Source organism: Chanos chanos, chromosome 1 (assembly GCF_902362185.1).
Source record: "Chanos chanos chromosome 1, fChaCha1.1, whole genome shotgun sequence".
Lineage (NCBI taxonomy): Eukaryota > Metazoa > Chordata > Actinopteri > Gonorynchiformes > Chanidae > Chanos > Chanos chanos.
This window is the reverse complement of record NC_044495.1, coordinates 28,712,452-28,736,630: the sequence shown is the minus strand read 5'-3', so window position 1 is coordinate 28,736,630 and position 24,179 is coordinate 28,712,452. Positions and strand designations below refer to the sequence as shown.

The window sequence follows — 24,179 nt, the reverse complement described above, 5'->3', positions numbered from 1 at the left end:
CTGATCTTTGTTTGGTAGATGTCTTTGATGGGCTCAAGGTCCGCAGAGCTGATCCAAAGACACGTGCCTGGACAGGTTGCTTTACTGAGATGTGAGACACATGGTTGGGCTACCTGAGGAGGACCAGGTGAGACGATAACCGGAAGCCCCACGGACAGAGGACCAGCGTGCCTGCACCGTGTCTGTGGTCGCGTTCTGCACCAGGAGCTGCTCCACAGGCACCAGTTTTACTACAATACACCAAGATCACTTTCAATGTTAAGAGAACAATTACAATATGGTACATGTCAGAACAGTTTGTCAGACAAATATACAGAAACTAAAACAGAGAGCTGAAAGTTTGTTTTTTTTTCAAAGAGAATGTCGTTAAAGATGTGTGTGTGTGTGTGTGTGTGTGTGTGTGTGTGTGTAATTTCAATACAGGGTTCATGCTGCCATCTTATGGCCAAATAAAGGCGAAGCAAGCGAAGGTCCACAATCACTATGAAAATTTTGCAATGGAAAACCGAATGATAATCTCAGATGTTCACCGGTATCCTGGACACAGCTATCTGCCGACTATCCTTCACACAGCAGTGAGATTAGGGCCAAAAATATATTAATTTCACTTGTGGGGACATGGCCCGAGCCCAGTGAGGACTGGCCTTTTCTACACTTCACAATATATGATAAATAAGGCTTATAGACAACGGTTCATGATGTATGGTATATAACGCTTATAAACAACGCCTTATGATATATGGTATATAATGCTTATAGACAACACTTCATGATATATGGTACATAACACTTATAGACAATGCTTCATTTCATACATAGGGACAGAGACAAAGAAATAAATTCTTACATGTTCTTCCGTCCACAGATACAGACTCACTGATGCCCTCTGGGTAAATGGCATAAATGCTAACAGTGTATTTTTTATCCTCCTCCAAACTGTCAATTACATGAGTGGTCACGTCACCTCCCAACATCTGTTCATAACTCAACCCAGGTCTGTTTGCTGAAATCATAAAACAGATCCAGTCGCATCCCATCCTTCATTAATATTCAATCCACACACACATTGGCTTTCATCATTCCATCAGAACATTCCGGAGCATAATCACACTTTTGAACGTGTTCCGTCATGTATCAAACAAATAATTAAAATGTAGAGTTATTGGGTAAAATCCCATTGTACAAAGAGCCTGAATGATCGTTTTTATAAATGTAAATCAAATGAGTTCACTCCTGGGCATTGTGTGTTTTGAATTAAATGGCAAAATTCCAAACATTTTGATTATTACAATCTTGTTTGATTGTATCAGTATGAAGAAAGGATTGGTTAGCTGGCAGAATCTCACATCGGGGAATCAGAATTTTGTATCCAGTCACTTTGCCAAGCGCTGTCCAGCCCAGCCGTAAGGAGAAAAGACCCTCTTCAATCACACGGAAGTTTGCCACTGGAGGAACAGGAGCTAAACCGGTCAAACAAACAAACACACAAATAAGAAACCGTTAGAAATTGTGTGCATTTGTGCAGTTCCTGTGAATACGTATATAATGCGACAGTCTTCAGGAGCACCTTGTCTTTCTCCATCTTTTGTTTATACACAGCAATGCAAGGGATAAGCATCAGTCATGCATAATTTTAGTTTTGTCTGAAATTATTAATTATTCTGTTATTCCAACCGGAATAGTGCAAGACCTTGTACCTAAGTAAGTCACAGAACATACTAACCTATTATAAGCTGAGGGAACGTTTGTTTGTTCAACAGAAGTTTGATGTTGCCTATGTGCAACAGCTTCATCTCTCATATGTACATGTCTTTGTGTATATCAAGTATAACAGATGCTGCAGAGGGTTTTGTTGGTTAGACTGGAAATTTCTCACAGCCTGTTGCAAAAAGACAAGGTCCCATCTGATTGAAACTCATTCCACTCTCCACAACCTGGGTTTCTATGTCTGCCTCACTGATGCAATGAATGCAGAATGTGTTTCATTGTATGCAGCATTTCTGTACGCACATGTGTGGGTGTATTTTACACATCGGGATATGAGTCACACATACATTTTGCAGTATCTGTACATATGTGTGTTTGCCTGGCTGTGTGTGTGTGTGTGTGTGTGTGTGTATCTGACATGCTTGTCTGTGCGTGCTATGTGTGACTCAGTGTGTACTTGACACACACTTGTCTGAGTGACGATGGTTGCTGAGTCTCCAATGCGGCTGGGGTAGATGGCGTACACAGTCAGAGAGTACTCAGTCTTAGGAGCCAAACTCTCAACAAGGATATGGCTTACATCCCCTTTCAGATCAATCTGAGCGAGAGAGAGAGAGAGAGAGAGAGAGAGAGAGAGAGAAAGAACGAGGGAGTGTTTCACTCAAACACAGAGAGAAGACGACTGTAAACACAATCTGCATTCTGAGTGTACAGCACCTGCTCCAACATATTCATAAACGCATACTCATTACATTTCTAAAAGACTCTTAAACACAGATGGTTTGACAAAGAAATTAAACACCCAGTGAGTTCCCCTGACTTGTTTTGTCCTGCCTGTGCCGTCAGCTCACCTGTCTCTGGTGTGTTTGGAGCAGATGGCCCTTCGGGGACAGTGGTACGACCAGCAGGCGATAACCCGTCACATCACCGGTGGCCTGAGTCCAGCTCAGCCTCATAGAGCTGTAGCCCAGTTCACTCACCTGCAGGTCCTTGGGCCCTACCACTCGCTCCACCACTAGGAACGAGTGAGAGAGAAAATGGGGGGGGTGTCTTTGGCTCCCATTACTAATCCTCTCATGACCTGGAATTCTGTAATTTTCCACACCTATAATGAACTGTGTACTGTGACTGACAGATGGCCTTTTACACAGCAGGAATGTTAACTATGATCAATTCCCCAATCAATATTTATTTCATTACATTTCTATTGTCGTCTTCTATAATTCTCCAGTCTCACACTGGTCCTGATTAGAAAAAGAGCAGCAGTAAAGAGAGGGCACGCAGCAGGCTTTGATGGGATTAATCTAACATGAGCAGGATGGCTCGTTTTTGGTGGTGTGTGTGTGTGTGTGTGCGTGTGTGTCTTACCAGGCTGATTGGGTTTGATGGGTCGAGGTGGTTCTGAGGCAGTGAAACAGACGCGGCGGATCAGTTTGGGCAGCAGTGCATCCAGAAAGGAGAAATCCGGGCTCAGTAACAGGTGTTCCTCCACCGGCTCTGTCACAATCCTCCTCAGCTCTGATTGGTCGGCATTTCTCACACCTACAGTAGGACAGAAAACTCCTTACTCCGAAACAGTCTCCGTTTATGACTCTCCTCCCTCTTTAACAACTTTAAAGAACCGCAGACAGATGGAAATCATGAAAAAGACTGTGGTGCCCTTACCCCCACCCCCAGACCATTCTGGTTTAATCTCACTTTGAAATGGCCCAGTCAATAAGCATATAATAAGCACTTTTTCATCCAGCTTGACCAATGAGTGTGTGCTTGACAGTGATGAGTTATGAGTGAGGAGTTCTCAGGTTGTTCTCTGACACTGAGCTCCATGTTAGAGCCATGTATCTGCACTGTGATCCACATCTGCTATGACAGTAAGTGAGTGATGGAGGTTTGGGCAGAGGGGCTGGGGTAGGTGGAGCACCGGCAGGCAGATGGAGGTTAGATTTTGTGTGATTTACTGAGGGGGAATCTAGCTCAGTGTCAGTAGAGACAAAGGCAGGAGGGAGAGAAGAGAGGGAGAGTGCAGTGAAAAATTATGGCAATTAGTCAACTGGCAGCTAACGAACAGTACTTATTTCTGCCCTAACAGCATCCGGCAAAACGGATACAAACAGGCACACGCTCTCGTGCGCACACACACACACACACTCATGTATACATTTGGTCCATGCATACATAAGGTAAAAAGAAAAAGAGAGAGAGAGAAAAAGAAGAAAAGTCAAGCTGTATGGTAATTTAGCCTGCTGTACAGCTGAAGCCTCACCAACAGCAAAGAGAGAGATCCCACTGTCCATCACAGCTTTAGCCGGCCCCTCAGTCGCATCATCTGATCTGCCATCGGTGATCAGCACTGCAATCTGAAAACAAACAGTCAATCAAACAAGTTCACACACATGCTCAAAACCCCATTCCATTTCGCAAAGATCTGTTCTTTAGGGAGCACTGTTCTGCATAGGATCTGAACAAGAGCTGAGAGAGAGCCACTGAGCTGAGATTAGTCATACCAATCAAATCCTCATGCATTTCAGCGCAAACCATGGAAAAGCTACAAGAATGGGAAGGGTTTTTTTTCATAAGATCAGAGTGGAATCAACCAGTTCATAAACTCCAGACAGAGGCTGTTACACAACACATGTATCCCTGTAAAGACAAAAAAAACTGTTGCGGTATAAAGTACTGTGACATGTGCAACAGGAAACCTTGCAAACGTGCCACAAAATTTGACGCCTTGAACTTACTGGAAGAGTTCATATCAACATATCATCATATCATTGTAAACACAGCTGTGAATGTGCAGACACTCCTGTGGTCCATCTGGAAAGCTGCTGCAAGCACTGTCCATGGAGAATTATGAACACAGGTGAAACTGTACAACTCACTGGATTGATTTTGAGTTTTTGTGATGCTGATATGGCCTGAAAAATAAAAAGCTACTGAAAGGCAGAATGACCTGTCAGATCTCAAAAGAATGACAATATTTTCGACAACATAAAAGAGATAATTATGGAAAGACCAATGCAAAAGACAATTTCACAATGCTAAGATCTAAAACCAATATTAACGCTTGGCTTTGCTTCCAAGCAGCACTTAAGTCTTACGGAATTAATTCACACAATGATGTGATTCATCAAATTTATCCCTCTGAATTTCAAACCTATATTGGACTGCAGATAATGTTATGGTTGAAGTTGCATTGCGTTCTAGCACCTGACAGGCAGAGAGGAGAGAGAGAAAAGGAATGAGTGAGTGAAGATAATGGAGAGGGTTATGGTCATAGCAGAGATAGAAATCAGTTTCATTTAATCTCACATCACACACACGCTCACATACACACACAATTCAATGCCATAACCTCAAGCTGTGCATAGCAATAAACCTGATCCCATTTGCTATTCATATGGCTCAACTACAGATGAAACGATTGATTTCTTTTTTTTTTTCATTACGGGAAATGAATACATCTGCGTGTCAGGGTTCTGGCTTGGGTTTCTGCTACAGAGGCTGAATTTTTTTATGCAGGTATGTGTTAATATATCGGCTAACTTACTCATAGCTATTGATATTGCCTTGTGTGTGAGGTCATGGACTGAATCAAAACAACATCTTCCAAACGACTTCTTATATCTTTGAGCACAAGACTGAATTATTTTTGAATTGCTGAGAACTGCTGCACTAAGTTCAATGTGTCAAACATTGCTGAATGTTTGCAAAATGTCATGCTGTACCTGGAACAGTACTTCACGTTACAACAAATTAATTTGCCTTTACTTGATCTGCCTTCAAAAAATCCTGCTGAAAACATCTCCTGAGCCCAGACATGCGCTAAAAATGAGCAGATCAGTAGTAGAGCAGGTGCATATCAAAACACAAATAGATTTTCTTTATTGCTGAACCTCTAAACAGAGGTGGGAACTTGAGTTCATTTCTTGGTCTTTAATACCTTGGGTGCGTTTTCTCTGGCAATGGAGGGACTAAAGACGGACTCCACGAGGAACTCCAGTGCCTCACCAGTTCGGCTGCCCCCGCCCTCATAAGGCAATTCCTCCACCACCCTCAGGACCTCCTCCATGGTGGAATAATCTGTCAGAGCAATCCTCATCCTAACAAATGGAAAACAATCCTCATCATCCTAACAAAAAGAAAACAATCCTCATCATCCTAACAAACAGAAAAGACAAAGTTGAAAGATAGACAGAAGAAGAATAACATATATATATATATATATATATATATATATATATATATACACACGCACACACATATATATATATTTCCTTTTTTTATATATGTCTTTATATTATCTTATCTATTCCTTTTATTATTATCTACTCTTACTTTACATTGTGCAAGTTGAGCTGGCCCCAAGCCCAAGAATTTCATTACTGATAGTGATGTCCACATTGTTATCTAGTAAATGACAATAAAACTTGAAACTTGAGCTCTTCTCTCCTTAACTCTGTGCGTCAAAGGGAAAAAAAAGGAGAAGCGGTGACAAAAGTCGAGACAAAGCAGCTACAAGAGGCTGCAGATATGGTCTGCATGGTGATAAGACTGGTTTAAGAAATGGGCTAATTCATCTTATAACCTCCACTGACATGCCACGAAAGAGCCAATGCAGGTGATTACTGACAATAGTAAAAGTATGTCTAAAACTCCCTGTATGTTTTATAGTTAACCCAGACATCTTTCAACATATGCACTAAACTTTTTTCACTGGACAGAGTAAAGCAGTCGGTACCATGCCCTATAGCAAAGTTTGTTTCCCTGATTCTGGACACCCTGGGGTGTAATCCAGTGGGTCTCGAAGAGGGCTGAAAAGTGGAAAAGTCCACTGTACCTGGGAATGTCTCCGTAGACAGTGACTCCGAAGCGCACACCCTCCTCTCCCACTCTGCTGTCCTGGAAGGCTCTGATGACGGAGGCAATGAACTCTTTAATGTGCTGGAAACTGGACGGCCCAATAGCCCAAGACTCGTCTACCAAGAACACGATGTCCGCAGGCATCGCCGTACGGCACTCTGGAAGGGTCAAAATAGCATTTAGTTTTCAAATATACGTCCACATCGATCAAGATGAAACAACGGTTGTACTTTTTGGAAACTGACTCCTCCTTAATCTAACAGTACTACCTCTCTATTTTACTTTGACCACAGAACTAACGTGGCAGAAAGGACCAACATACAAAGGCAGTCATATCAGTCCAATTCATCAAAATCAAACCAGCTGCTGAAGCCAAAGGGCAGCTGTGAGCATACGTTTGTAAATGACTGCATTAAAAGACTGTTTAAAACGACCATCTCCATTCTGGAAAGCAACGCCCTTCAAATTCACATCTTACGGACATGACAATGTTCATGACAATGTTCATTTCACAATTACCACTAGATGGCTGTGTTGCCTCGAGAAAGGTGAGCATTGTACTTTTTGGAAACTGACTCCTCCTTAATCTAACAGTACTACCTAAAGAGCACCATAAAAACTTTTAAGAGCTTTACGAGACAAGAATTTTTTCCCCCATCTACTGAATCCATCCCTTCAAATAAATGACGTTGAAGAGAAGGATAACAAGATAAGCATAATATCATCTGATTCAAATTTGATCATTTGATTCTCCAATGAAAAGGATTAAGTCATTTTAGTCCAGTTCAGTGGCTAAGTTACACAAAATAAGTACCTGGTAACTGTCAGCAAGCAAATTGTAATGGCTGCCCCTTTCATAGGAGTCAGGGGTTTTCTTTGACATATCAGTTCCCGAATAAGCTCACGAATTCTTTTGAATTTTCCAACTGAAATGTTGTTTCATTCAATCTAGGCCACGAGAAAACTCCCAGCAGAAACAGTATTGTTTATGTGAAAGCTTTTCTGGCTGTAGCCCTCAGCTACAAATATTCAATCTGAGATTATATTTCACATTCTTCAAAGGCATAACGGTTAACAGAGTTGAGCTGAATTTCGTTTTTGTTCTAAATTGTAATGGCTGGTCTTTGTCACTGGAACACTTGCGCTAATGGAGAAGACCTGGAGAACAAAAGGGCTCCGACTGTCACACTGAAGAAACAGGAGCATCAAAATTTGCTGCAAAGATGTACTGAGGTTCTGATTAAAATCCCGGCAAAGGTCAGAACTCTATTTATTTCCCCGTTAGTCAACGCGTCTGTGTACACGGCACTCCCTTGCTGATCGTGTTGTTGACTTTTTGTGCACATTTCATTTTAAACTAGATGCACGGGGTAGAGTGTTCTGAACAGACTTAATTCTCAGTACCTGGACAAGAAGTACAAATGAACCTAATGTCTTTGGGTCTGTTTGTTCCTTCTGAGAGGTGCAGAACTTAATCTCCATCAAAAATTTGCCATCGTGGTGGCTGAAAATATTATTTGTTCTTAAATTACAGTACTGTCCCGGGTGAACACTATTTATCTCACCTACATGAGGAGGGAGATACTAAACACAGTTGTCATTTTAAATGCATTACTTATGCCTTGGTGAGGCACTTTAAGACATATTCTTGTGTAACTCCTGAATGCCAGTCTGTCTATCTATCAGTCAAAATCAGTCCTAGTCCTTTAAAACTCATGTTCACATGTCTGTAGCCTTATCCACCAAAAACAAGTTTATTCTATTAAACTAACATGTCAGCGATGATGCATGGTTGTTCCTGGCCACAATTCTGCCAACAATTTAATTTTAGGCTTTTTGTTTTTTGGGTTTTCTTTTTTTGTTGTTGTTTTTTTGGGGTTTTTTTTAAAATAGAAATCAATGGCATCACATCAGCTGCACTGGTTTGGTCATTCCTCCTGTCACTGGTATTGTGTATGATGACCAGTATAGGACCACTTGGAGTCTTTTTTTTTTTTAATAAAAGCCAATATTTTTTTTGGCTTGTTGTTCTAAAAATATCTCACTGGGGGATACAGAGGTGTTTTTCTCTTGTTTTAAACTAATACCCATTTTGATTGTTAAAATTAGTTTACTTGAAGAAATGCATTGTTTCAAAACAGTTCCATCAGGTAAATACTAAGGGACTGTCTGTTTCTTTGTCACCGATTTCCATTTGTGACTGTATTGCCTACTATGAATAGTTTAAATGGTAGCCATTGATTTTCTTCCTAACTAGGGCTCTCTATGGACAAAATCTGATGTGATTGTCTTCAATCTGCACAAAACCCAAGCTTTATCCCTCTAAATACACTTTCTTTGTTTATATAGCATATTCATAAAGACGAGGAGACAGATATTTGTACACTAGAGTACAGAGATCGTCATGAAGAGCATTACAGAAAGTAACAGTTTTGTGTTTGTGAGTAGCACAACTCACTTATACTGAAATTCACACACTGGTGATCTGCACTCAACAGCAACGGATTTTCAGTCAGACTCACTAGATTCTGTCCTGAGCTTGAATTCCCATCTCAATGAAATTGGTACAATTAATATACAACCATATGGTGCTGGCAAATGTGGCGTCTGTTGTGAGTATGGTTTTTTTTTTGTCAGTGACAGGAGACATGAGAAAGGAAAAAAAAGAGGGAAAAAAACCCATGAACACAATATGAACGCAGTATGAACACAACAACAATAATCCAATTATCATTCAACAAAACTGGACTAATTCAGCTGAACAACCAGTTTTAAGCTTCCTTATCAGCTGACAGCTATTCTTTTTTCTTTTTTAAGAAAGCATTTTTCTTTTAAAGCATTTTTAAAGGTCAAATCAAACTCTTCCTAATTAAGGCAGGTCACTCACTAAGCTGGAAAAAAAAAATGGATGCAAGGATGCTTGACAACCTCCACACAGTCATTACCCCAACCTTATGGTCATAAGTTCAGCTTGTCACAACGCACACTAACATATCCAGGCAGTGCACGTGTTTAGTATTCTCTTTGCTTCATATACTGCCGTTCCTCTGTATCCGCACCGCTGAAATAAAAGGACCTGCAACACACCAGCGGGAAAATGGTCTGTGAACCACTAACACCCAACAGCGTTTAAAGCAAGCCATGTGGAAAAGCAGAGACACTGGGCAGGTGTTCTCTCTGTTGGTACTCACAGGTGAAAACCATATGCTAGACATCGCATACAGAGAGATGTGTGGTAAAAGAAACCAGACAGTACATCCAAATCTTACCATTCAATCAAGTGCACTGGTTTGAGACTAATTACATCTGGACGCACTGCTGGCCCAAGCAGTGCTAAGTAAAAGCTAAATAACTCTGGAAGAGAGTTCCCATTTTGTCATGTTGAGGGCCATCCTACAGTCTTTCAAACTGAGGGAGGCTACAAGGGATTAGTGTTGACACCTATTTTTGCAACGCTTGACAGAACAGTAATACGACGATGACAGACAAAGACAGAGTCCTCATCCCGCCTAACACAACAACGGCTTACCTGTCGCGTCAGTTCAGCATCACCACCGCACATAACACAACAACAGGGATTCAGCACAGAGACTTCTCAAAATAATCAACAACGCTCACGATTCGGTGGCTCTGTGCTCCATAGCTGCTCTCTGATAGAGAAATAAGCCACTATTTGTGATGACACAGTGAGGGATTAGAAATCTAAACTCAGATTTGTGGGTTTGGTTTTGTGGATTTTGGCTGTGACAATACAATCAGCTGAGAGAATCAATAACCTGCATGATAAATGCTCAAAGGAGAAGAAATTTTCTTACAACAGAAAATGAGTGTGATAGATATAGAACATGGCTGCCAGTGTGAGTCGCTCTGTGCTGCTTCTTAAAAGGCCATCAGTCAGTCTGTCAGTCAGTGCAAACAGTCAGTCAGAACAAGAGTGGAAAATTACAGTGTTTCAGGGCAAAAGAGGTCCACTAATGGGGCCAAGAGACTCCTCTCTCTCCCACACACGCACAGACACCCACCACGTGTTCACAAATGACTACATGCACAATCACGGAAAAACTCCACCTCACATGCTAGCAAGGTTCTTCCACAATTCAGTCCCCCATCATAAGCAGAGAATAAAAGAGAGAATAATTTAGTGAGAACTGGAAAAACAGAGGAGATGTTAACAGAAGGCATGCAGATGCAGAGGTGCCACATCTGCTGACGTGAGGGAGAGCAGAGTCCGGTTTTCTTCCCTACCTGTCAGTTCAGGTATGCAGACAGATACTTTCAGGCTTGCAAACAGAAATATGGAGAAAATTTTACTGGTTTGAACGGAAAGTTTGCTCTCTTTTTTTTTTTTACCTTCAGATTGGGCAAAAGCTGTCTGTTGCGAGAGAGACAGTGACATAAGGAAAATCAACACACACGAATGGTCCATTCTTCTATTTTTCATGCTTTAACTCTCTTCTGCCGCTTTTCCTCTGTCTCTTCTCTCCGTTGGTCACTCTTTTCCTCTGGACAGATGTTCTCTGAAGGAGCTTTGCTTCATTTAGTTCATCTGTGACACTTGCATTCCCTCATCTGTGACAAGACATAAATAACAATTAGTATCTGCAGGTATGAAAATCTATAGTGCAGTGTAAAACATAGTACAGCGTAGTGTACAACGATCTGCTCAATTCAGTCCGCCAATCAAGTAGAAATGTCTTTCTCTTCTCTGAGGTGTCCTGAAAATCATGAAGAGAGAGAGGCAGGTACAGCACACACTCTGAGACCATGGATAGCATGCAGGATCTACACACTTTGCTCACTGCTCTGCTCTTCATTGTGAAGAAAAGAAAAGAATAGAAAAACGAATGTAAAATCTTACACTGAAAAACAAAAGGAATATTCTAACCAACAAATTCAATTAAATCATTGTAAATCTTCACATTATTCTAGATTGAAATACATAGTTCATTCTCCATTTCTACAGAGCCTTTCTCTAACTCTAACCCTAACCTCTGCTCTTTCACCGTGGGAAATGATGCTCATTTCAGAATTTAAGGAAAGTATGAAAACCTGTGTGGCTCTGGGCTGTACGATGACTAACCGATGGTGTGATTCAGGAATGCAGGAGCTTACACGTATCCAAAAGGCGAAGAGTCTGCTTTGAAATATCTGCTAAGAATTAGAATGCCAAAACAATTCATATCGACTCCACAGAGCTGGTAGACAACAGTACAATGGCATTCATCACATATCAGCATTCACAAAGTTATTCTCCAGGGAGCTATTACTGTATGGTAGCACCAGCCTAATCCACTCGCACATCAAATGCTATGTTTGTATTCCCACATTAACTAATAGAGGGTTTTATGCATTGTCTCCATGGATACTCTTGACTGCAGACTCAAATGAACAATGCTGTCTCACACAGTGATCTCTTTAATGCTTACAGAATCAAACACATAAGACTCTCGTTCATGCCAGTCCCCTCAGAAAACGCTGTCGGTTACTATCAGAGCAGAATTAAACAACCAGTGGAAAGGGAGAGCAATTCTCTCTAATCCACCGCCGCTGCTCTCAGAATGGGTTTCATATATTCTCTCAGTTTCTTACAGACTGAAAATTGGTACAAAAACAGACACAGGCTCTGCCTGAGCACTGGGTTCTTTCTAGAATGCAATCTATGAGGCTGCTCCATCCACTTCCAGATGAAAATTCAGACTGATATTCCTGCTCAGTGCTGAGGTTACCAGAGACAGCATGACTGGGCTTTTCCGCAGGTAATGAATTCCTTTTGTCCTGCCTCAGTCAAACCTCTGTCTGTTCAGCAGGTGTGTGTAGACGGTATCTGGACATATTCCATTCTATAGGACCAAGAACTCTGACGCTACATGGACACTTTTACATGTGCATGTCATCATTAACTTGTGTTGAAAATGGTATGAATTCATCAGTGTATTGAGTTCCAGCATTTTTGCTTTTACTGTAATCCAAACAAATAGTGATATATCAGCCCAGCCAACACTCCACAGCGGTGGCTCTTCAGTCAGCACGTTACACATACTGAAACTGTGTCAGAATCCATCTTTACTGAGTAACACTGAATTCTATGTCAGTGTTAAAACAGTTGGGCCTTAGTTTTCCTATGGAAATGATCAATTCAGCGCAGAACACTGAATATTAACGTGTGATAAACAGAGATACGTTTTTGAGTGGATTGTGGTCTTCCTCTCTTTGCCTTGAGAGGAGAGAGTTGGAGAATTCCTGGCTGATGATGGAAGATTTCCCCTAAAGGCCACACGCTGGGCTGCTTTGATGTTATTGGATACAAGGCCTTTCTATCACAGTTGTCCTTATCATTGCCTAAAGGGAACTCCAGAAGTGTGGAAAGGGCTTATACAACTGAGAAAGAGCTTCTATAATAGCAACACACATCTGAGGTAGTAGACGAAGCGATACTCTTTGGTAAATGTATAGGGGTATGACTGAACACTTCTTCAACCAGACAGAATCACTTCAGTTTAGTGTTGTCCTCATAGCTGTGAGTAGCTCTGGCAATGCTCTATAAATTTTTAGCCACACTCCAATGTAAGTCTGGTGTCAGAAAATGCAGAGACAAACAAAAGAAAACAACACCACAGACATGTATGTCACAGAGACTTAAATGTGTTGTATCTTTGTGTTTGCAATGAAAAAACACACAACAAATACACACGGAGTCTGATCATTTGAAGACTATAGGCACAGACAGTGTTGCGTCTATTTCACTAAGTGTGTCTTCATAAAGCTGAGACTCAATGACCCTCCTAGACTCTACTACTGCCCTCAACACCAATCCTATCACTGAGGGTTTGTCCTTAAAATTCCCTCTCCACTGCACTAACCATACAAAGTATACTAATAATACTATATTAGCATCTGCACATATGTGTGTGAGGGTCTTGGACACGTATATCAATACATGATTTGTTCTGAAACTGGTTTGGAAAAAGAAAAATGTCTTATTAGCCTTGTCATGCATGATATTTATAGACTAAGCAGCGCATTAACATTTTACACCTCAATGAAACCTGGTCGTACAGTAAGAGACAACTGTACTGTGATGAATGTAAGAAGAGACTCATATCCATTCCACTGGAGGTCTCTCAAATCACAGCCGCAGGGTCGAGAGTACCAAAGGGCCCTCTGCAGTCACATACCAGTCTGACTCCTATCCTGTCCAAGCATGCACAGCCATGCACTTATGTAAAGTAACCCCCCCCCACCCCCCGTCCGGCAGCTTCACCGCTGGGGAGGGTGAGGTGAAGCCTGCCCCAGGTCTGATAAGACCTGAAGGAAAGGCTTTGCAGTTTCTACAGTACACTTGGTGTCAAGTTTTTTTTTCTGTCTAGGACTTTTCATGAATGAGGATCTTGGTAACACAGGTCACACATGATGATGCAATCCCGCAGTAGTTTGGAAAGGCATTTTTCTAGTGTTGGCCCAGAAAACTATCAAACGCATGGCGAACTATTTACAACACATTGTACAAGTCTCAAAATGTAATCGCACGAGTGCAGGCTGACCTGTACACTGGGAGAGTTGTGAGTCTGTGGCAGACTAGTGTCTAACTGCTTTGAAGGGATTAAAAACCGTCTTTCTCTCTCTCTCTCTCTCACAATTCACTTCTGCATGCTCTACAAGTCCCACTGCAAGTCAGCTATTTCTGCATAATGGTAATTTCAAGTTCACAGAGGATTATCTCTGTAGGTGTGAAATTGGGGTTGTTGAACATTCACACAACACATAGCTGCAGTCAACTTATATTAATATATTCCCTGGTAAACTCACTGAGCTACACATGCTAACACATTCATACTAGCTGCACACAAACACACAGACACACATACACACACACGCACACACAAACACAATATTACATTATGTATAGTATCTACCTAATTTATTTCAGCAGCATGTCTTAATATGCCATTTCTTTACAGCCTAAATGGAACTTCATTTGCTCATCTTCCTTCAAATTCAATTTCATATTGAAACCAGCAAGATATGTGCTAGTGCACATGGGTCAATACACTGTGAGAGAGTCATGTCAGGCTATGAGATGCCTTTATTTACTTTCTTTATGAATGTTTTTAAAGCCCTATAAATATGCGGACTGACTGGCCTACACTCATTCCATGAAAGGCTGAGTGTAAAACACTCGACTAAAGACATTACTCACTCTGAGTAGCTCTGTCTTGTATAATGCATTCTCGTGCATTAGCCATGCTACTCCAGCTGAATTCTCTGGTTCTGTTAAAAACTCAATTGAGTGAAACACCATGCAAAGCTAAGAACATTTTCTTAATTTGCTCCACAATTACCTTATGACCAGAACGCATAAAACAGAGTAAATAAGGGTCAAATCCCACTGCCCCTGATGGAGGCTACAGCATCAGTGAGAAAGTGGGTCTATGTGAACAAGCACAGGGTGTGTGCAAGTGTGTGTTTTTGTGCGTGTGTATGAGAGAGAGAGAGAAAGAGAGAGAGAGAGAGAATGACTACAATGCATGGCTTGTCATTTACAGAGTGGCCCGCATCCCCACGGGGGGGGGGGCAAGCTCAGTCAGTACAACCATTTACAATTAGTCTTTAGAAAGAGCAAACTTACAGCTTACAGTACTCAGGGGACCCGCTACAACCAAACATCCATTCACAAGCACTGCAGTGCTCTCATTCAAAACACTTCTCCCACATGCACTCACCTCTCCTGGAGCACCCAGTACCATCTTCCTCCAAACCCTATCTCTGCTGTCCAGGTGAATGAGAGGGAGGAGGACAGGTCTAGCGGAAAGACAGAGATAATCCTTTGGCCAAATTCCTTACAGAAAAGAGAATAAATTGAGAAACTCCACACAAAGTAGCATAAGGTCCCTGGACAGAAGGTATGAGAATCCAAGCAGGACAACTTCGGTGCTGTGTGTGAATGAATGAGCCACACACACACACACACACACACACACACACATACGCATACACACACACACACCCTCTGCAAATGCTGCAACAGGTTGGCTCCCAGACTCACAGAGCAAAAGAGTGAAAGTCAGGGAAAGAGAGTGGAAATGAGGGAGAATGAGAGAGGGGGAGGGAGCAAGAGGCTGGAGGTATGTTAATTTGTTTCCCTGATCCTGTCAAGAGTGTATCTGTCTGTAACAAATCCACATTACTGATACAGTACATATAATTAAACAAATAACCTCATAAAATCAGTACTGTATCAGTAATGTGGATTTTTAACATTACTGATACAGTACTGATTTTATGAGGTTATTTGTCTAAATATATGTAGTATAACTAAGTGTGTGTCTGTAATATCTGTAGTCTGGTTTAAATTGCTAAATTGTAGACTTCTCTCAAGTTAGTAGGATGTCAGTCCTGTGCATTTGATGTCAGAGTGGTTGAGAACTTTATGAAATCATCTGAAAGTTTAGGCAGCTTATGAAATCTTAGAGTTTTCTGGAACTTCAAGGTTTTTTGGAACATATATTCTGTATTTGGGCCAAAGAGTAGTCAGCATTCAGTGGATATGCAGCAAGGATTGTAGAATAAGTTTAGTTTAAAAAAAACACAGGCAATATCCCTGCTGCAGTTGGAAGAATATTCGTGAGTGTGGATCATCATTAATGTTTGATAAAAATCTTACTCCAGTATGTCAGAGTGGATCATTTTTGGTCACTCCAACCAACAAATCTACAAACCAACCCAGATTAACAGACATTTTGTGCCTCTGTCCTTTTTATTCAGTCTTTCCCTTCTTGACAGTAAAAAGGACACAGGACATAAAGACAGCAAATTATTATCTCTTAACTGAGTACAAATATATTCACATCTACATTATGCTTTTATGCACAAGTACTCATGCAGAAAGATGTGCCATTAGATAAAGAAATGGGTATGTTTCAGTGCACCTCTTGTCTCTTTAAATATAGAAATAACCTCATAGAATGTGGACAGACGTACAGCTAATGGATGTTTTTTGCCAGGACGAAATTACTATGTATAAACTGTATCACAAATTTGAAAGAAAATCATCATTTTACATAGATTATCATTTTTAATCTCAAAACCAATGAACACTCATAACCTGTCCGATCCATTTTATGTTCAGAGAACACTGCCATCCCAGGAAACATCCCAGGAGATCCCCATATTTTCAGAGGACAGTTAAACTTGGGGTCACTTAGAAAAACAGTTTTCTTTCTACACCAACTGTGGTATGAAAGACCATGATAACAGATTAGGTGTACAGAAGTGTCAGCAAACTACTAAATACACCAAGGTCACAGAAGGTAGATATAACTGTTTGCTTGGAACGCACAGACGTCTAAAATGTCTTTATGACTGACAAGTGTGTCTTTGAGAATTCAGAGAATGGGAAAATAAAATCACAATAAGAGCAGATGACCACATGGCAGTCCTGGCTGAGAAGTGACAACAGCATCTGAGGTCATCTTTAATGACCCACTGTAGGAATGCCAGAGCTGGGTTTACTGGAGCGCTGCAGATGTCACTCAGAGCACTCCATAAATAAAATAAACAGCTCTCTGTCACACACACACACACACACACACAAGCCTGAAAGCCTGGACACACCTCTACTCTTTATGTCAAAGTCTAAGCACGGAAGCGTTTGGTAGGTAGAAAAGCGTGAGTGAACATGCAGTGAATACAGATGTGTATTAGTGTAACTTTAATCCAAGGTTAAACGATGCTATATTGAATATATTAAGCCACAGGCTGTCAAAAAATATTAAAAGCCAACTGAACACTGAAAAGATCAGAAATTTGATCTATGACCAGAAGAGAGTTTCATTAATAAAGGAAGGAGATGCTCGGTTGATGAACTGACAAAGACAAATTGCCACACAGACGGCCATGAGACCTTCGTTCCTCTGTGAGGGGTGGTTTCCCCCCAAATTTTACATGGTCCTAACACAATTTATAACTTGCAAAAGCTGATAAAAACAGATTTGTAAAAAAGGTGATTTCAAACAATGCTAGGATTTATGCTAATAAACATCCATATGGAAAGCACACACAACATTCTGATGCAGAATCTACTGACCATGTTGTAGCAACAAGCTGCCTCCTTCAGGATTTTGAAACATCCAGAGCTTTTTGCAACAGAAATATTTATACTACTTTTCAACACTGTAAAATATTTACACTTATAAGAGTGTGGCTCAGATCATCATAAATTTAAAAAAAAAAAAAAACTACATAACTGGGTATCTGTTTTACAAATGGACAATCCAATCAGACAAAAATCTAGCAATCATTTAACCTTATAATAACTTACCTTAAATAGTTAAATAGATTAAATTAAATAGATTTGTGATCATGACAATGAAGGTAAAGAAGAGAGTAGAGTGAATTTAAAAGTTTGGGGGATCTCTGTTGCTCATTGACACACCCCCCCCCCCCCCATCCCCCATCCGCGTTCTCTGAAGTCTTGCTTAGGGGCTATGACTTCGTCATATTCGTGGGCATGTGTGCAGGACTCCACAGGTCGACCCTGGAACCGAGTGGCTCATAAATTGTGTGTGTCTGTGGTCGCAGAGGGAGAGAGATGGCAGTGGAACAGGCTGGGTGTGGGACAGCCGTGGGAAATATTACATTGTCAGAGGAAGAGGCAGACGGAGCAGCATTTCATGTTTGATGGGAATTGTGTAAACAATCTTCCTCTTACCTAACAATGATAAATGAATTCCCTTCAATGAGCAGTTATACACTTTAAAGCATCTAGTATAATCTGAACAGTTAAAACGCTTCAAACATCCTGTATGTACAATGTCATCAGAGAGTCAACACAGTGACAAAGCAGGTAGTGAGGAAGTGAGGCAGAAATGTGTCCCCAGCAGGTGGAGATTTCTGGCTCTCCAAGAACAAAAAAGAGCAAATAATTACAGATAACTAATATCTACAGTGTTGCTAATTGTCTGTATTTACATGGCTCCAAATCGCAATAAAGCACAAGAGAAAGCAGCTTGGAGTCTCACCTGTACAAAAAAAGACAATGGACCTTAAATGGAGGCTGCTACATCACCATCAATCAGTGCACTGCATGCAGTAATATTTCAGAAGTGTGGTAAACAGCCAATAATGAGTAATCAACCAGGGAGTACAGCTTGCTTTTACAAATGAACAGCTAATTGCAGTTTTCAGAAAGGGCGAATTCCCTAAAGGCATGAGTTGTGCAGTAAAAGTAAAGCATGTCTTGATTAAATTCAGACTGGAGGCAAAGATGAAAACAATCATATGAAAAGGGAGAAAGTCACACTCAATAGCAAGAAAGGAACAGGGGGAAAACAAAGGTAAAATTACAGTTATTAGGAGTTAAAATCTTTTTCTAAGTTTCTTCAAGGAAGAGGGTTCATCATGTATTCAAATATAGCAAAGCTGTTTAGAGGTGAAAATGCTGGATTACACACTGCAAATTTGTTTTTTAGCTCAATCTTTTTTGCTGTATGTGTGTCTATCACATATCAGGAATTTGCTGGGTTGGGCTCTTACTGACACAGGGCTGTAAAAACATCAGTAGCATCATGGGCAATTGCACCTTTGCTGTGACAGCTTGTTTTTATAGGCAGTTAAGTCCTCTCTCTCTCTCTCTCTCTCTCTCTCTTTCTCTCTCTCTCTCCCTCCCTCGCTCCCTCTCTCTCTCTCCCTTCATCTCCCTATCGATATTTTGCCATCCACCCACCCACTTCAGTCATGTCTACCCCCACCTCCTTGATGACCCTCAAGCCAAGCAAAACATTACAGCACCCTGCTGATATCTGCATTGGGCAAGTCATCATTCTTCTCTTCATATGATCCTTCTTTATTCATATAGCCCCATATTCAGATTCAACGGCTCAGAATAAAGAGGGAACATTAATAAGATTAATATTCTGTTTGGAACACATTCGCTCTCTCTGAGTAAAAGCCTTACGGGCTCTTTCTAATTTGATGATATATAGATTCAAAGGTAAGGCTGAAATCTTAATTACGAGTTCATTTCTGTGCTCTGCTAGGCCGATCAGTTATGAATTGTATATTATGTTGGCCTCCAGTTCTTTCACTCTGCTTTAATTGTGTTTTTGATGTTGAATGAATCACATTTAAATAATGCAGTGTCTAAGCTGGCTCTTGGGGGTAAAAATATGTATTGATTAATAAAAGGTGTACGTAAGAGTGAATCATTTGAACTTAGGGGAGTTTGAATGTAATGTGATGATATAATGCAATGACAGAAACGCAGCCAATCCACTCCTGCTGCAAGCAATCCATTGCTTTTTTCTCTCATTATGTTTCTCTCTGGGTTCCTCCAGCCCGTGGGCAAGCACGATTTGGAAGCACAACCAACATCGCTGCTTGCCAAAGGCACCGTGCCCAGCTCGACCCACAAAAAAAGTCTTGAAGCATGCCAAGCAAAACACACACATTGCCCAAGGTACCACCACAGCACCGAGCCAGTTTCTTTCAAACAGTTTCATCGTAATCAATGGCTGGTGCATTCAAAGACATGCTGTGGACACACTCTGAGAAGTTACGCTACAGTATCAGGAGATCATCCTGAACTTTCCATACACGTGCTGAATATGCAGTGATGCTCTAAGCAGACCACAGCCTGTGTTCAATAGAAGGTGCAATTTTGCTGACATGTAATCCAGTTACACAGGTTCAGATTTTACTCTGAGCAGATATTTCTGATGCAGCATTAAATCACCTATGTATCTGCAGGACAACTGAACTTTTCAGGAAATTTTGTTGATATTTTAACAGAGTTGAGAAAGGGTTGAGCTCACGTGTGAAAGCAAATCAACCAATCAGAAAACATGAAGAATGACACTGAAGGAGAGGCAGCGATGATGGACACAACACTCCACACCACAGGATCTGTTTTATGCTGATGTGTACTCATATGTACAGTCTTATTAGACTCAGAGAATAGTCTTACATGCATAACTTATCTGTGCAAAATTCACTGATATAAGTATGCATTGTAAACCCCTACCAAATATTCTTATTCAGTTTTGATGTTACCCAAAATGACATGCTACTAGTATGCAGAGTATCTGACATCACTCAAGCCCCGAATGTGAACCCTGGCTGGATTATTAAATATGCTTTGCTAGGAGAAGAATGCAGTACTTGTGTCTAATCCTACACATGAAATCATGCTCAGACTTCCACAAGTGGTGACATGTCTATTTCCCTTGAGCAAATCACAGTCCTTCAGTACTTACAAAGCTCATTTAATACAGACAGTTTAAGTGTATTAAAAGAGACAATTATACACAAGCACACTTTCTGGCATACATTTCATATTACCTACCCACCCACACACTACTGCCATAAAACTAATCAAGCTGAGTCTCCATATGGTTTTTCAGTCCCTTGTAGATTCCCACACCTGAGCTTCTGCCCCCTCCATCCTGTAAAAGGACCTTCCATCCTGACCACGTCCCTTCTCCCACTCATCTCTTGGCTTCTGGAAGCTTCCACGCATTAGTCTCTGGCCCTATTTCAAGCCTCTGAGGCAATGTACTTTCCTCATATTCTCTCCATCATGCACAGTACTCTACATAAGGCCTGGTTAACTGAGAACAAAATGGAGACCACACCATCTGGATCACTTACATCTTCGTTGACCAGTGCCTTTATGATCAGTGACCAAAAAAGGAGAAGATGCAAGGAGAGAAACTGGGCATCAGTGAGAAAGTCTCTGAAGCTTTGAGTGGTCTAACAAAAACTTTCAATTGTCATGTAATATTTATAGCACACCAACAGCCCTAAAGAGTCAGCCAACAATGTCTGCGGGGAGCAGGAGTTGCACTGAGAGGAATGTGCAGTGGAGATTGAGTGGCTAAGAGACCAGTCAGTAATGCAGCTGTAGATTACAGGGAGTGATTTCCAGGCCTCTCCCTGGGGATATGTCATGTTTGCTCCACTAAAGCATCTCAAAATCTGATTCCTAGAGTTGCCTTCTCATCAAGCCCTTCAATAGACAGAATTTGCAATAAAACTGACTATGTCGGTTTTAGGGAAAAAGCAAATATTAGGTTGGAAATATAATGATTTACAGGGGCAGCTTAAGTGAACAATGCAAGAGTAATATTTCGAAAAGTAATTGAAGGAGTACAAGACAGATGAGCAGTGAGAAAGAGGATGAAGAATACAGCATAAACTACGGAAGTGACTCCACTAAGCACTGCACAAGCGATAGGAGCTTTATTCTGCACTGAGTCACTCGTCAGGAAAAAGGAAGACAGAGAAATCAGTGGGATTGGATGTTGAACTCTGATGAGGTCAACACCCACTGTTCAAAAGCAGACAAGTGATAGCAATCGGTTTGTTCCGAGCAGAATCGGGTTTTTTAACGCTTCTGGTTTTGCGTTCCACCTTTAATTTATCGTTCCCGAACCGGTTGGAACCAAATGAAATACCGGTTAATAACGTTCCATGTAGGGTTGTGTGACATGACAATATGTATCTTTTGGACAGTATAAAAACGTTAATTAATAGATATTTTAATCTATAGTCTCTATCGCTTATGTCACAAAACATTACAAAAACGCATCACTAACTAGGAGCGCTGTGGTCCAATCTGTCCCTGGGCCGAAATCCACTGTGGCTTCTCGGTCATTTGACTGATTTGCGATCGTTGTCAGTCACAAACGTTTAAATGGTAAAAATGAGAAACTATCATTTTAACGCCGCAGTTAACAAGCAGTTAACAAACATTATGTTGAGCCTAACTGGAGCTAGCTAGCTATTTCCAACATCAGTTCTCCTTACATGGTAGCCTATCTATCAAACACTGATGAAGCTGATGTCTAAGACCAACATTTTATAAGGTGCATAGCATAATATTTACCTCCTCCGGTTCCAAAGAGGCAGAGCACCCCACATTCTACTTTCAGGATATGTCACCGCCTGCCGCCGGTAAATTTATGTCCGTTAGTGACGTTCAGAGGACGACAGGAAGTAGCCTAAACTCCGCACCAAAGTTATTGCAAGCAGAAAATATTTTAATTTGTTGTAATAAATAAAAGAACGAAAAATAACGTTATTAACCGGTTACCATTATTTCAAATAAAAGTTTCTGCTCCAGAACATTAAAAAATATAAGGTTGCTGGTTTCGTTTTTGCTCCTTGCATCGATTGTTTCTGGTTTTCGTTCTCGTTCCTTGAACCGGTTCAAAGCCTTGAAGACAAGAGAGCTCATGGGAGTATTAGACGAGTGGCAAAGGGGTATGACTTGTAAAGAGTGGAAGAAAAAAACATTTGCAAAATCATTTTTCTTACCATCATAAGCGGGGTTAAAACGGCCTAATTAGACCCTCATATTATCAAGAGCAAAAAATACTGACTCATGGTTTTCATCATTAACTGTGAATGGTACCTCAGCTGATGTCTGTGGCTCAGCAGGTGGTGAGCATAATAATCAGGCAGCACTCTCTGGTTCATCAGAGTTCAGACTCAAGCCCATAATCTGTAATACACCTGATATGGCCATCACACCTAATTATAATCCTAGCCCACCTGTGGATGCTTTCCACTGACTTTGCCTCAAGAATTTCATAAACAGTAATCATGCTATCCATCTCAACATAACCAATTACAGCGACAGCACTGAGTGCTCAGAGCTGGTCTTTGCCAGTGGACAGTGAGCCTGTGTTATACTTTTATACTTAGTTGACTGCTGTGAAGACACACATTGCTCACACTGATAGGGTGTCTGTAGAGAAGAAGAATGGGGGAGGGTTGAGCTGGTTAGAGAAGGTGGGCTAACATCCAACAGTATAGCTGTGAACTGATGAGAAGATGGGAGGAAATGAGGTAATGAAAGTGTGATTTGACTGTTACAAAGGAACCTGGATGTGGAGTAAGCTTGCTCAATCTGTGTATGTATACATTCAGAAACATGAAAATCATGTCCTGACTGTGCAAAAGAATGCAAAACAACTTGAGCGATGAGAGTCCATACACATGCATGCGAAGACAGAGAGAGAGAGAGAGAGAGAGAGAGAGAGAGAGAGAGAGAGAGAGAGAGAGAGAGAGAGAGAGAGAGAGAGAGAGAGAGAGAGAGAGAGGGGGGTACACATAAACTAACACATTTTGTTCTGGTTAGACCACTTTTTTATGGGCAAATGGAAGCTTTCATGTAGGAAGCTTTCATGTAGGATTTAGCCTCAAAAAACATGCACACTGCACCTTCCATGCCATATGTAATCTGCAGTGAGTTAGCACTGAGTTCAGACTGCACACAAACAGCACAGGGACACTCTAAGACAAACAGAAAGCTTTGTGCACCAAATTCACTCTAGGAAAAAAAAACAAAACATTAACTTCATAATTTGGTTTGAATTTCAGCACAGATCAAACATGTTGTGGCATTCGTGACATCCCAATACACCTTCAGTTTCCATACACACAAGTTTTGTGCGGTTCTAACAAGGAGACGTGAACTCTGGGGCCTCTCATTATTGTCATATCATCACTGAAGTCTCAGGTCAAACATAAGGGTACACTGACAATGCCTCTAGCTGAGAAGAAGGGTGTAAAAAAACAAATGGAAGTAACAGTACAGTTATGTACCTAACAGA

At 41.0% G+C, this 24,179-nt stretch overlaps 1 protein-coding gene across 1 annotated transcript in view; it reads right to left on the bottom strand.

The window, feature by feature from the left end:
• col7a1l (collagen type VII alpha 1-like) overlaps positions 1-10,993 on the bottom strand; it is a 52,439-nt gene extending 41,446 nt beyond the window's left edge. The window contains exons 1-10 of the mRNA XM_030779638.1: positions 10,918-10,993; positions 6,545-6,725; positions 5,648-5,807; positions 3,971-4,064; positions 3,076-3,249; positions 2,559-2,722; positions 2,176-2,305; positions 1,347-1,460; positions 848-1,003; positions 114-230 (exon numbers count right to left, since the gene is read on the bottom strand). Of these exons, the coding sequence (XP_030635498.1) occupies positions 114-230; positions 848-1,003; positions 1,347-1,460; positions 2,176-2,305; positions 2,559-2,722; positions 3,076-3,249; positions 3,971-4,064; positions 5,648-5,807; positions 6,545-6,725; positions 10,918-10,993 (1,366 nt within the window). The remainder of the gene's footprint in view (positions 1-113; positions 231-847; positions 1,004-1,346; positions 1,461-2,175; positions 2,306-2,558; positions 2,723-3,075; positions 3,250-3,970; positions 4,065-5,647; positions 5,808-6,544; positions 6,726-10,917) is intronic.
• Between the last annotated feature and the right edge of the window lie 13,186 nt (positions 10,994-24,179).